We start from the raw sequence: 15918 nt of genomic DNA on the forward strand, positions 1-15918 counted from the left end.
CGGTCAACCGATGCTAATGCTAATATTTTCGGTTGTTTAAAATTTCATAATGTTTTTGTTCATAATGACGAGGATGATGATGTTGCTATTTATTAGCATTATCGCTTCGAATGTGTTTGTCCTTTGTAAACAGTGCTGAAACTGATGCTCGAGTCAAGTTGCAGTCACCCTTACAGATAAAGTAACGTTGATGAAACGAAGAGCACTCTGTACCTTATATTAGACAATAAGCACCATTTCTACTGGCATTTTTTATTTGACGCATCTCTTCTAGAAAGTATTTATCAAGTTTTTGTATGATGTATGAAATTTAATTTTGAAAAATGCAATGAATTAAATATATATGAAACATACTACAAACTTAATAATTTGAACAACTTTGATATTTCAATATAGAAAGTATAACGTATGTAGGGGTGAGTCGGAATCCCTGGCGCAGTGTTGGGAAAATCATGATCAGAAAAAGTTCATTTCATTATCACTTGTAAAAAAAACAGTTCAAAAAATTTTCTAAAACGGCCCATACACCTTCAGTTTTCCGGACAGTTCAACTGAACCTGACAAAATAAAAAACCGAACGATTATCTGAACTGAGCGTGTTTGGCGTGAGGTTAGAATTGCTGGAAAACCGACTTTCGAACGGAGCCTAAGGGTGAAGCCAGAGAGAAAGCGACAAGCGACGCGAAGCGATGCGATGCGATCATTGATGTTCTGTATTTCATTCATTTGTTTACAGCAAAAAAATAACATGCATTTCAGAGTAAACATGAGGCGTTGCGTAGTGACAAGCGATTTTCGGTGCGACGAACAACGAAGCAGTACGTGCACAGTTTTTCATGCGATTAACGAGCGACCAAAGGTTTCCTAAATTATTTTTCGTTATGGCGGAAGAAGATAATTTTATTGATATCAAAGCACTAATCGGAGCAGTTTTAACGGAATTCGCAAGTGTTGGAGATTTGAAAACATTAGAAATTACTGGCATGTACAGTCAATGAAAGTGCATTAAATGAGTTTTGAGAATATTTCGAGATATGTCGATGGAAAAAGTTTATACATTTTCCAAAAATTTTGAATTGAAAATGTTAAGAAGCTGGCTTCCAATCGGCACTACTTCTGGAAATAGAAATTCGAAAGTTAAAACTACTGCAGAAAAAAACATTGTCGCGTGAGAAAGATTTGCATTCTGCAAAAAAAGCTACAACTTCGGATATAGCTGCAGGCGATTAACACTACAGCATGTAGATGGCTTAAATAAGAATGGATTCAGTCAAGATGATTTCGATTCATTTTGATCTTTTCATTAAATAGGAATATAATTAAATTATATTGTTTTGTTACTACTATCACTTTGACACTCGCTATCATTGGAAAACTTTCGCGTTACGCATCGCGTCGCGTGTCGCGCCCACTCAGGCTTCACCCTAAGGCTGCTGTCAGAGTGAAGGCATCACGCGAAGCGTTTAGTCGTCCGTGCGAGTTTGTTGCATTTGATCAAAGCAAAGAAGTCAGAGTGAATGCGATGCGAAAACAGTACATCGCATTGAATAGCTTAGCTTCGGGCCGCGTTCCGCGCTCACTTCTGACATCAACCTAAGAGACCCATAGTGTTATATACCATTCGACTCAGTTCAACGAGATCGGAAACAGTTCGCTCGTACATCTCAACCAAGTCAGTCGATAAACCAAAACCGCTTATGTTCGGGACAGAAGAAATCAAGTACAGTATTGTGTAGTGATTAATAGAACGATCTCGAAATGAGTGAACCAAACGAACAAAAGCTTCCGCCGGTACGAAAAAATACAATTATTGTTGACTTCAGACACTGCAAAATTCGACCTTCGATACGAGAACTTGAAGGTTTGCTTAAGGAGCAAATGCATCTTGACATTAAACGTGTGCATTTACTTCAATGCAATAAGACCAATAATGTTGTTTACATCCAGTTCTATAAAGAGTTGGATGCAATTCAATTCGCTAAAGACAATAATAATGTGCACCATGTGGAGCACGAGAACATTAAGTACAACATTCCAGTATATATGGAAGATAGTGCTATAGAAGTGCGTGTGCATGATCTTCCCTCAAGCGTCACCGATTCATATATTCGCTAAACTATGTCCCAATACGGAGAGATTCTCTCTATCGAAAAAGAAAAGTGGAAGATTTTTTCCCCGGTATTCTAAATGGCGTACGATTGTTACGCATGCGCTTGAGGAGGCCTATACCTTCTTATGTGACATTCGGCCAGGATACAAGAATACCGTGCAAATCACTTGTTACCTATGAAAATCAGATGGCCACATGTCAATATTGCCAAAAAGCTGTTCAATACGGTAAGCCATGTGATAAACCGGACAAGGAGACAACTGTACCAAAGGACAACGGTGCTTCCTTTACACCAACCGACCCCAAGCAACCCCAGTACACCTGTGACAGTCAGCAACAACAGGAAAGTATCCCCTTCAACGAAACCATCCAACGTAACCCCTATAGAACAAAGTACACCAGCTGCAGTTAACAGCTTACCATCCAACCAACCAGCAACTGCAAACAATGTACAACAAGGCGCATCTACAGCAACTAGCAACGAAATCAACAACAATACCACGGCAATGGATAACGAGACGAACCACGAACAAACTGCCCCTCAATCCTCGCAAGAGGAAAATGGAAGCTCCTCTCCCCCTAGAAAAAGGGTGACAACGAGATCCAATACAAAAAAAATTTATCTTAAAACTCAGCTAAATCGGCCACGTAAAGCTTGTACGCAAATAGGCCTGAATGAAATATCTTTTAAATAAAAAAAAAACGAGATCGGAAAATGTCTGTGAGTGCATTTTTCGAAGATATTTTTAACGCTCAATATTCTTAGAGCTTTTTCGATTTCGGAAATTTCATGTTTTTTTACGAAAGTTTCATGTACCACCCCCAGCGCCCACCCACCCCCTACGATGATCTTTCAAGATCTATGAAAATTCCACTAAGTGGATTAAGAAGTGTTTTGCCTCTATCATATAGAAAGGTTATGTAATCACTGTGAAAACCGACTTTTTACCCGGGGCCCGGAGGGCCGAATGTTATATACCAATCGACTCAGCTCGACGAACTGAACAAATGTCTGTATGTGTGTGTGTGTGTGTGTGTGTGTGTGTGTGTGGTATGTAACAAAAATGTGCGCTCGATTTACCCATTCTTTTGGTCCCATAGGTTGCTATTGAATTTTACCCGGATCGGACTTCCGATTCGGGATTAACGGGGTAAAATGTGCAAAAAAAATGAAGATAAAGTGCACCCGATTTTTTCAGAGACCTTTCATCGAATTTTCACAAGCGTAGATTCAAATGAAAGGTCTTTCAACCCCATATAATCCAACAAAATTTCATCCGGATACGTCTTCCGCTTCCGAAATTACAAATTGATAGGTATAAAAATTTAATTTTCAGAGGCGTGTTTTTATACATGAAACGGAAAAATTCAATCAAATACATTCAAATAGCCGTATAATTCTTGAATTGGACAGATTTGGTTAGTTGATGATCAAATACATTGATTTTGGGTATACCGGATCTTCATTTCAGATGCCAAAAGTATCGAAAAAAAGTGATCGTGTAATCCAAACCGGAAACCACTCCAATTTCTTAGAAGCGGATGAACCGATTTTCACAAACTTAGATTCAAAAGAAAGGTCTTGTAGTCCCATATCAAATTCCTGAATATTATTTGGATCCGACATCCAGTTTCGGAAATATGGGGTAAAAAGTGCACCAACTTTTCTCAGAGATAGCTGAACCTATTTTCACAAGCTTAGATTCAAGTGTGGTCTTGTCCCGGGTTGGCGGTTCAGTGCATAGGACGCTGGTCTTACAAGCCAGTTGTCATATGTTCGAGCCCCGACCTGGAAGGGTTCTTAGTGTCAGTAGGATCCGTAGTACTAGCCATGCAATGATTCTGTACACTTAAGAATCGGCTGCGAAGTCTGTTGAAACAGAAAGGCCAAATTCCACAAAAGGAATGTAATGCCAAGACTTTGCTTTGCTTGTTTGGATAAGACTTCCGGTTCCGGTGTTATGGAGTAAAATGTGCAATAAAAATAGAAATATGTGTACTAATTTTTTTTTACTAAAGATGGAGTAACCGATTATTACAAACTCAGATTTAAATGAAAGATTTTATGATTATATACAAAACTTCTGCATTTCATCTGGATCTGACTTCGGTTTCGGAATTATAGGGTAAAGTGTGTTAAAAGTTAATATCATCACTTAAATGGGCGAAACAAACACTTGACAAATTTTCTAAACTGGCCTCAAAACTACTCCATTCGATAGTCATTATCAGTAGACGGCCGAACACACTGATTCCGGCTATCATGGTTCCCGCTTTCCGATCCAGGAGGCACCGGACATAGTGGTTATATTTTCTCAAATGGATCTCACTTTTCTCATCGATGGTATGATCGATTTTTACAAACTTACACGGGTAAAAATCCAATGCCGGTACCATGATTAAAAATCATGAAATCATGAATCATGTCTATCTTGCATAATAAGTCATGATTTCATGAGCAAAATGATTGATATCATAAACAATAACACATCTTTCATGAATATTTTCATGATATCAATCATTTTGCTTATGAAATTTCATGAGAAGGCATGGTTCATGATTTCATGATTAAAAAATAATGGTACCGGTAATAGATTTTTATCCGTGTAGATTCAAATGAAAGGCTATAGCAGGATAAGCATGTGAAATCGGCCCCCAAAGGAAATTCATATTGTTATACCACATTCGAAAGGTCATAGACTGGAAACATTTTTTCTCAAAGTTTCAACCCTTTAACTGCCATATTGACGGAGCTAGGGTGGTTCTATTGATTTTTATTTTAGTTGATTTTTGAAGAAACCGCTTCTCCGAAAAATTTGAAAAAAATCAGGTATATTTAAGGCATTATGAGGAAGGTTTACAATTTTTTTTCAAAATTTTTGAAGATGTATTTCTTCCATAAAAAAATACTTGAAAATTTTGAAACATATTTTTTTCCTCTTACAATTTTTGCACCACCCCGGATTTTTTAGTGATAAATAAAAAAATTTTGGACATGTGAAAGTGGTATGTTGACATACTTTTAAAAATGTGGACGGCCATAATATTTGATTCTTTCTAAAAAATAAATAACAGTCGACCATGCGTCCCCATCAAGTTCTGTTAAAAGGAAACGCATAGTGCTTTGTTCTAGTAGTTTATGCAACTCAAGCGCAGGGCTTAGGAATCAAAGTGACGAAAAGGAGGAAATGAGTTTCAACATTTGCATAATACATGCACGATCATACTTCGGGTACAACCTAGAAAGTTTGTTTGTTTGTTTTATTTTATTAGCGACTTTAACCGTTTCTGGTCATTCGCCGCACTAACCTAGAAAGTTACAAAACAAGAACTTACTGGTTCATATATGAATGGTAGTAATATATGAACGTCGCGAATATCACACATATGAAATTCGGTTACGGCAGTCAAGAACTAAAGCGAGTGTCAGTTTCTCACGTGTTACTGTTGGATGCAATAAAAGAATAATGAAAGAAAGAATGAGAATTTCATCACAGTGTCAAAAGTTATCATAAAGATATGCTATCGAGGGATGTCTATAGCTTTCTGGAAAAATGTGTGATAAAGATAAAGTAAGAGTTTTGTGTTTGAAAACGTCAATCGAATGGTTTGAAACAACAACAGATTTAAAAAATAGTAATGCGTCATTTTTCGTTTTTGAGTTATAACCTTTTACATTATTTCAAGACATGCATTTATCGACCATGTCCATTAAAAAACTTGATTCGCTGAATCGATTTCTTTGATTTTTGGGTATATTGTGTAGAATAGTCCGTACTTTCTAGAAAATATCAGAGAATACATAATGACGTCTCATGTACCAATCAACTCAGTAAGTGATTATTCACTCTCAGAGTAAATATCATCAATTCTTGGATTGGAACGAGAGCAGCAAGTATCGGAATATAGTAGCTCTGGAATAGAAGCTTTTTTTTCTGCCAAGTAATTTTGAATTTAAAGCTTTATCACGAGATGACCCAATTAAGACACACAGATCACAAATAAAAGCTATTCGGGTCCGTAATAAGTTGTATCTCATTTTTCAAAGCTTAAAAGTGCTATATCGAGGACACACCAAATTCGATTGGATATTTGGGATTCCAGCGCCGTTACTGTGAATGTGCTATTGGCAATAGAACTGTTGGTTGCTGTTCACACGTGGCCGCCATTATTTAACAGATCGGCTGAAAAGTTCGTATCGTTTCTATGAGAGGGCGCCACTAGAATTAAATCCATACCATTTTCAGTTAGTACCAACCTTCAAAAGATATGTGTATAAATTTGACAGCTGTCTGATTATTAGTTTGTGAGATAAGGCATTTTGAGTGAAGCTACTTTTGTTATTGTGAAAAAATGGAAAAAAAGGAATTTCGTGTGTTGACGAAACACTACTTTTTGATGAAAAAAAGTGCCACCGATACCAAAAAATGGCTTGATGAGTGTTATCCAGACTCTGCACCGGGCGAAGCAACAATTCGTAAGTGGTTTGCAAAATTTCGTACTGGTCATATGAGCACCGAAGACGATGAACGCAGTGGACGTCCAAAAGAGGCTGTTACCGATGAAAACGTGAAAAAAATCCACAAAATGATTTTCAATGACCGTAAAGTGAAGTTGATCGAGATAGCTGACACCCTAAAGATATCAAAGGAACGTGTTGGACATATTATTCACGAATATTTGGATATGAGAAAGCTTTGTGCAAAATGGGTGCCGCGTGAGCTCACAATCGATCAAAAACAACAACGAATTGATGATTCTGAGCAGTGTTTGGAGCTGTTATATCGAAATAAAACCGATTTTTTTCGTCGATATATAACAATGGAGGAAACATGGCTCCATCACTTCACTCCGGAGTCCAATCGACAGTCAGCTGAGTGGACTGCACGCGATGAACCGAACCCAAAGCGTGGAAAGACTCAACAATCGGCCGGTAAGGTTATGGCGTCTGTATTTTGGGATTCCCATGGTATAATTTTCATCGACTACCTTGAAAAGGGAAAAACCATGAACAGTGACTATTATAAAGCGTTAGTAGAGCGTTTGAAGGACGAAATTTCAAAAAAACGGCCTCATTTGAAGAAGAAAAAAGTTTTGTTTCATCAAGACAATGCACCGTGTCACAAGTCGATGAAAACCATGCTGTAATTGAATGAATTTGGCTTCGAATTGCTCCCTCATCCACCGTATTCTCCAGATTTGGCCCCCAGTGACTTTTTCCTGTTCTCAGACCTCAAGAGAATGCTCGCTGGTAAAAAATTTAGAAGCAATGAAGAGGTAATCGCTGAAACTGAGGCCTATTTTGAGGCAAAGGACAAATCGTACTACAAAAATGGTATCGAAAAGTTGGAAGATCGCTATAATCGCTGTATCGCCTCTGATGGCAATTATGTTGAATAATAAAAACGAATTTTGGCAAAAAAATGTGTGTTTCAATTAATCTTATCTCATGCTCGGTTTTTATCCAGAATAGTGAGACCGGCGGAAATTTTGTCAGAAATGCTTAAATCAGAACAGCTACAAAAGACGATCAATGAAAGAAGTGACGATAATGAGTTTATAGAATAAACGAAAATAATCAGAAACAAAATGTGTGCTATCAAATAGCAATGTATTTTTATAATATTTTTTGTCCCATTTCCTATTTAAATGAAATATACAGTCAATAATTCTAAGTAATCTATTCCAACCTTCATCAATGGCCACTTTTGTTTGACACCAATATAAAAAAGAAAAATTCAATTCGCTGTTGTTTCAACTCGATATGCATTTAGTGAAATGTACAGAGCTGGCAAAACAGGAAACCGCGTTGTACGAGACCTCACAGTGCAAAGCGATTTGACCATTTCATGAAACACTATCGAATTTTCGAATTATAAAAAAAAGTGAGACGTGACAGGGGTCATTTAAGTAAGCAGAGGGCTTCTCGTATCTAAACTTTCACCTTCTACCAGAGTTCTCACACAATGTGTTTCATTGTATTGATATTTTCTCATCTCTATATAGTTAGTTATAACACCGGAATGGAAGATTTGCCCGAAACTATTGCTTGAGTGCCTGGAGTTGTAGCGTATGGCTATGCGTCCCAGGGTGAAAGCGGCGCACGGCCAGCGCTCCATTCATCGCTGTGTGTGATGGAATCAAATCAAATTTTTACTTTTTTTTACTTTTTTATTTATGACTTCTGGTCAGTCAGTAATTTTTACTTTTTTCGGTTTTTAACGATATCAAACTAACTAGAGATTATAAGAAGAGAAAGAATATGAAATTATAGAGCCATAGTACTCAAGAAAGAGCAAGGATGTGAAGAATAAAGTGCGGAAAAGGGTCATTTAAGTAAGCAGAAGGCTTCTCGTATCTAAACTTTTACCTTCTACCATTTTAGAAAAAATCAAATATTGTGGCCGTCCACATTTTTTAAAAATATGAAAACATACCACTTTAACATGTCCAAAAATTTTTTATTTATCACTAAAAAATCCGGGGTGGTGCAAAAGTTGTAAGAGGAAAAAAATATGTTTCAAAATTTTCAAGTATTTTTTTTATGGAAGAAATACATCTTCAAAAATTTTGAAAAAAATTGTAAACCTTCCCCATAATGCCTTAAACATGCCTGATTTTTTTTCAAATTTTTCGGAGAAGCGGTTTCTTCAAAAATCAACTGAAATAAAAATCAATAGAACCACCCTAGCTCCGTCAATATGGCAGTTAAAGGGTTGAAACTTTGAGAAAAATGTTTCCAGTCTATGACCTTTCGAATGTGGTATAACAATATGAATTTCCTTTGGGGGCCAATTTCACATGCTTATCCTGCTATAGCCTTTCATCTATTGCTTCAAATTGCAAGTTCGGTTATTTATTTGAGTCCAAACGTCTTCCATTGGCCCAAACACGATTCGAATTATATCAACTCAGAGTACTTCGAAATTCCAAATTATTTGCGTTTGAGTGGCTTTGAACAGATTCGTCCAATGTACTCAAACCATCCCGTTTGCTTCCTGTTATTATATTACATTGATGAGACCGATATTTGGGAACTCATCGACATATTTTACCTATTCGAACGATTGCTCTTGCTCATAAACTGTCAAACTGATTTTGATTGTATTTTGCTTGGGTCATTTGGGACCTTTAAAAGCAGGACAAAGTGCGAAGTGTACCTGTTTTGGGGAAAAAATGTTGAGATCGAATAAAAAACAATTGTCAGATGATTCATTTTTACGGAACATGAAGGATAATACTTCTCACTGTGCGAGAAAAATACCATTCTGTACTTCACTGATCGCGAGCAATCATGAGGGTCGTTCGATTATTCTGACTTTAGAGCATTCTAAATAATTTCCATCCAAAGATAATTTTCGAGTTGTGAGAATTTAACCGGGACAACTACAGGTACAGAAATAAGAGGAACAAGTACAAGTAGTACTGGCACGATTGCAGAGAGTGCAGAAAAACGTACAGAATGTGCAGATGGTACAGATATAAGTACAGAAGTCCCAGGACCAAATGCATAAAAAACTGAAACAGGTACAGAAAGTACAGGAACAAATTCTGAAACAAGCACACAAAGTACAAAATGAAGTGCAGAAAATGAAAGTTTAGATTAAAAGAAGAAAAAGGTTTTATTTCACGCATTCCAATGATGCCCACTGATATGTCATTTCAATTTGAACGATATTTTCTCATCCGTTTAACTTTTCTGTTACCGTCAATAATCGTTATGAGTCTGTAGCGTGAATGCGGAGTTCTTTTCAGATAGAAAATTGTACGCTGCCTGTTCGCGTTTCGGCAAACCATCGGTTTTATATATTTTGTCCTGTTGTCCGCGATATCAAAAGGTTGGGGCCACTGTCATAGAGCATTATAATGATATTTTTCTTCAATAATCCTTGAAATTGATAAGTAGTTTTGATTTCCTCCATCTAATCTAATATTATTGCGCTACGAAGTGTGCAGGGATCCGCTAGTCCTAATATAATTCTAGTATAGTCACAACGATTTGAATTGAATAAATACATATTCCTCTTATATTTTAAATATCATATAGTGATTTTCACTGTCGGCTAGAAAAGATTGCGATGCGATAAGATAGCGACAAAATGCCGCAAAGATAGCGAAACTGTCATTCGCATCGATTCAACCCCTTCGAGACCACAAGCCAGAAAAAAATATTTTTTAAATTGACCGTTACAACAACTAATTTTTTATTTATTATTAAGAAAACTTCAGTCATAATTAATTCATATTGATAATGCGTATGATTACGGCGTGTGCTATTTATTTGACATAATGTACGATTCAGACGATCCGCCTCCTTCCGTCACCGTCACCGAAACGTCAGCTTCCGTCAAAATTAGTTTAATACTTTCTTTACCGGAACGTTCACACGCTCCGTCCGTCAAGACGTTCCGTGACGGTGACGTTACGTGTGAATGGCTCCATAAGAATGCATGTAATTAATGTTGACGGTGCCAGTGACGGAGATTGACTGTGACAAAAGAAGACGGATCGTCTGAATCGTACGTAATTATTATTTTGTGCTTAGTATGTACCCTTTTCATTTATATTTTGTATTAATCGACGCCTTAGTTTTCAAAACCTCGTGCTTTAATCGATTGTGCTATTTGTCTACTCTAAAAGGTTGGTCGTCTTTGACAGATATACATTTGTTGATGCTTTCGATGAAATAACAATTGTCGCTAAGGAATTTTACCAGTTGAAAATGCAATTGGCCTCAATCCAACAGCCGATTAATTTTTCTTTTGGCTCTAATGCTAGTTAATTTCAATACAACAGACAGCGAAGGGGTTAAAAAACTGTCCAATTTTCTGGCAGCGATGCCAGGTGAAATTTGAGGCGTCTGCGTATTAGAAATGGTCCTATTCGACCTCAATATTTAGAAGTATGACGAAAAAACCAAACGAAAACCCTACAGTAATAGCAAATGTCATTAAAATGGACAATTGTTCATAAAATTTCGAAAATCTGCAAAAAAGTCGGCTTAATTGCAAAGTCTGCTAACAAACGAAATTGCAAATTTACATACCAATCTGCAAACCTGGCATCAGTGGTTCTGACGCTCATTATTTCGCTATCCTGCGACGATTCCGTCGCATTCTATTTCCAGCTGAAAACCACTATATTTCGTCATTTGAATCAAACGATTACCTGCCATAAACTATAAAACAAACTGTTATTTTTTTAAATTTTGTTCATAATTTCATAAACTATTTCGAGTTTGTTTGTATCATTACATCATTTCTATTCAAATTTAGTTATTGGTTGAACTAATGGACGCAGTTAGAGTTAGAACTAAGTCTTGAAAGGGTCAATTAATAAATTGAAACTTCAATTGTCTTTATGAAATGATAACGAAGTTTCATGTATGGAAGGTCACGACAAGCAAGAATATCTCGAACTGGGACATTGGATAGTCTTCTTTGGGTACACGAAGAATGTATTAGATGGGATCTGACATCACGATACTTCACGCATGTCCAAACGACATGACTTTACTGACTATTGTTGAAATATATAAAGCGAATAATTATACAATCACTATCTCTTAATTGATTTGATTTCTATTTGGTTCATAAGTCCTAGTTTTATAAAACTTTTGAAAAACAGGAAAAAAACAGGAAAACAGTAACTCAAAGCAAAATGCAAAAGCAATTTTCTTCGCAGTCGTTTAGCGGAAACTCGAATGAGAAATGTCAGTTCATCTGGTATATTTTTCTACAATTGTTTCAACCATGTTTTCCTAAGTTTGTTTAGTAGAACCTTAACTGATTTTTCCTCAGTGTGGGTAAAAACATCTTGTTCCTGCCATGAAATACAACATTCACATTAAACAGTTTAAAAAACACAATTATTCAGTGCTGTCATAAAACAATCGCAGCCCATTTTGTATCCGAAAGGCCGTTTTGGGTTGAGCTGAAGGCAGGTTGATCAAATATTTATGCCCATTGTTATACCTTTTTCCGAGGAATCCCGTCGGGATTGTTCATTTATTCGCTTCGCCCCGAAAATCTCGGCTAGAGCGCCCCTTTCCGTCAAACAAACAACGGCTGAAGCTAATGCTGAAATTCCTCTTGCCAATGTCTGTAATGTTTTGTGATGACGTGCTAAATGTTTTTCCCTCATGGCCTGCTTCTGTGCGATTTCAAATCCGATTACACCCCTTCCCATCTTTCATCAGAGCAGCCATTAGAGGCAGAGATTTTAGCTATTCACGTTGCGGAGGTAACTTTTTCGACTTTCACCGGAATAATTCGCTTCGAAATTAGCGAGATTAATTATGCAAAATGAGCGCATACTTTCAGGGATATATGTAACTCATGCAAGATTTATTTCTCGTTTCAGTAACAGCCTGGCACACCTACTCGGAACGAATGTTCAACGATCCGCTGTACACCTCGTTGAAACTCCAGAGCCAACAACAATCGGCAACCTCATCACCACAGCTCACCCAGCACTCAATATTCCCGGATTCCACGTCACACTTATCCTCGGCCCTAGATCATACGCACAGTATCAGTGCTCATCAGACGGACACCACGGACTCATTCCTACATCATCAAGGATATGCATCCTACCGTCAACCGTCGGACGTCGTGACCTCATCGGAGCCCGACTACTGCAATACCGGATCGGGAAATGGCTCGGCCTTGACTAATATTTCCACCACGAATCCCTCGCCACTTAACTCTCTTCCAGTTCCGAACGGACCCCTTCATCAACGTCGCGGATCTCTTCAACTGTGGCAATTTTTGGTGGCTCTTCTGGACGAACCGGCTTCCAGTGCTGGATGTATAGCTTGGACAGGTCGAGGAATGGAATTCAAACTAGTAGAACCGGAAGAAGTTGCCCGTCGCTGGGGAATCCAGAAAAATCGACCTGCCATGAATTACGACAAACTGTCCCGAAGTCTGCGATATTACTACGAAAAGGGAATCATGCAGAAGGTGGCTGGCGAACGATACGTTTACAAATTCGTGTGCGATCCAGAAGCCCTGTTCAACATGGCTTACGGTGGCACGGTCGCTCCAACAACCTCGACGATCGGGAACAGTTGTAATTCGGCATTGGATGGCCATTTGCATTCGTCGCACCACCACCACCCCCACCATCATCATCATCATCAACAACAAAATCTGCACCCGAGCAGTTCCTCACCACCAAACTGTCACGGTGGACAATCGTCCGTGACTGATGGTGTTTCCGAAGCGGTGGAACGAGGTTCCTACTTTAGCACTGGCTCATCCACGTACAATCATGGAAACTAAGCTTAACTCAGTCAGTAAACTAAGTCTAGTCAACTCACGTAGGAGAACATTTTAAATTTTCTCTGTTAGTCAAACGATCGCCGAACACACGCCGGACGAATGCAGAAATTAAAGCAATAAACTATGAATTAAATGTATAGCTGATGATGTTCAAAATCAAAAATGGTGTTTTATTTTACGCTCACAGATGCCAAGGTGACAGAAACCCAAAAACCTGTTTTAATCCACCTAGTGGTGTAATGATGCCTTGCTCATATCAATCTTACTATCATACATAATACTGTGCTATTCTTTAAATTAATTTTCTTCGATTCTTAAAACAATAACCGAAATCGGTTTGTTTGATCGTCTAAGGAGTGTATCAAAAATAAGCTATCCACAAATTTTGCTTTCAAATTATGATAAAAAACGATATTTTATTCAAACTAAAAATTGGTGCTTTATTGTACGAGGTTAAACTTAAGCATAATGAAAAACCGAATGAAATTTAAGTTATTCCTTCACGAATTTTCGAACTTTTGATCGAACGCTCTTCATTAAGTTCCGGACAAGTGTTGCATTGCATTTTTTGGACGCTGGAGCCCAAATTTTATTGAACTCCTGCATGTTCCCAGCTGCTCTACCAGTCTTCTAGAAGACCCTCTTCACGATTGCCCAGTAACGTTCGATGGGTCGAAGCTAAGAGTAATTTGGGGGATTGATATTTTTCTCAACGAAATTTATACCCTTTTTCGCAATCCAATTTAGAGTGGTTTTGGCATAGTGAGCCGACGCTAAATCCGGCAAAAAAAGTGGAGGTGCACTATGCTTCTTATATAAAGGCAGCAGCCTCATCTGGAGACACTCAGATCGATAGATATCTGCATTTATAGTTCCGGTAGTTTAAAAAATGGTTGACTTCAAACCACAGGAACATATAGATTGCCATACCAGTACCTTTCGACTAAATTTCTCCACTTGAACCGACCTGTCCGCATCGCTCTCATCCTCCCCAACGACGACAGTAAAGTATTTTGGACCTGGAAGGGTTTTTGAGATCTCCTTTACATAAGTCTCATCGTCCATCAAAACGCATGCATCCGCAAAATCTGCAAAAGACGCGAATACAATTTCCGGGCCCTTGTTGCTGCTCGCTTCCTCTGTTCTCCACTTTGTTTGAAGATTTTCTGCTTCTTGTAGGTCTTCAGGTGATTTCGCTTCTTGATACGCTGGATCATTCCGACACTCATTCCTGCTTCTTTGGACAAATCACGTATTGACATTGATTTGTTCGTCATGATTAGAGATACCACTTTCTGGTCCAGTTTCGGTTTGGAAGAACCGCGTTTTCTGTCTCTTTCTGGCAGCTCATCAAAAGAATAGTATTCCCCAAACTTATTAGTGATGGTTTTCAACACTGGCATAATGAATTCCAATCCGCTTCGCCAATTTTCGCAGAGTAATACCTTTCTCACTTAGCCATGTGTCCAGAACCTTAATTTTCACTTCCTTTTCAATAGGCGACATTTTGATAACGCAGAATTTCAACCGCACAAACAAGTAAACAAACGAAACCTGACAGCCAAACACACAGCATGCTGTGATCTGAGCATAAAAAAATCATCACAAATACATGCGTACAACACAAATGTATGTGGATAGCTTATTTCCGATACACTCCTTACTGATAAAAACTAACAATTGGAGAAGATTTGAGGTCGATTTAGAAAACTTTTTACGGTTTTTCGCCCTTTTCAGTGATGATATAAAATTTTTAACACACTTTACCCTATATTTCCAGATCCGGAAGTCAGATCCGGCTGAAGTTCTGGAATTACGTATGGGATCACAAGACCTTTCATTTGAATCTAAGTTTGTGAAAATCGGTTCAACCATTTCCAAGAAAAGTTAGTGCAAAAAAACGTTACATACGCACATACACACACAGACATTTTGCGTACTCGACGAACTGAGTCGAATGGTATATGACACTCGACCCTCCAGACCTCGGTTCAAAAGTCTGTTTTCACAGTGATTGCATAACCTTTCTATATGAAAAAGGCAAAAAGGCGTGAGGGTAATGTCATAATTGGATGCCGTGAATAAGGACCGTTCATAAACCACATAGACCAAAATGTGAAACTTTGAACTCTCCCGTCCTCCTCGTAGACTTTCGTAGACTTTTACAGTGCAATCATGATTCCATTCACCGAGTTTTATAGTTTTCCTGGGGAAATTAATGAACTTGTTCATAAAAAACATACTAACAAAAACTGCAATTATGAGTTATTTAGGCTTATTACATACTACTTAGAATTTTATCATAAACTAGCTGACCCGTCGAACTTCGTCTCGCCCGTTTTTTTTTAATTTATGTTTTCGGACAGTAGAATTGTCAAACGTTATGCTGTTAATGTATCTTTCCATTATTTTACTGATTACTTGGCTGCGATGAATTCATAAAAAAAAAATTGTCAATATGTTTTGTTACGCAAAAATAAAGCGAATGCACCGCGAATCGTTTTTTTAATCAGTGCATCGAAT

The 15918-nt window shown here is 37.8% G+C and overlaps 1 protein-coding gene across 1 annotated transcript in view; it reads left to right on the plus strand.

Annotated features, from left to right (window-relative positions):
* Nucleotides 1-13506, plus strand: part of LOC131432024 (ETV5-related protein Ets96B) — a 47250-nt gene extending 33744 nt beyond the window's left edge. The window contains exon 5 of the mRNA XM_058598060.1: nt 12473-13506. Coding sequence (XP_058454043.1) covers nt 12473-13395 — 923 coding nt within the window. The 3' untranslated portion in view covers nt 13396-13506. The remainder of the gene's footprint in view (nt 1-12472) is intronic.
* Nucleotides 13507-15918: the final 2412 nt, after the last annotated feature.

This window comes from Malaya genurostris, chromosome 2, assembly GCF_030247185.1.
Source record: "Malaya genurostris strain Urasoe2022 chromosome 2, Malgen_1.1, whole genome shotgun sequence".
Lineage (NCBI taxonomy): Eukaryota > Metazoa > Arthropoda > Insecta > Diptera > Culicidae > Malaya > Malaya genurostris.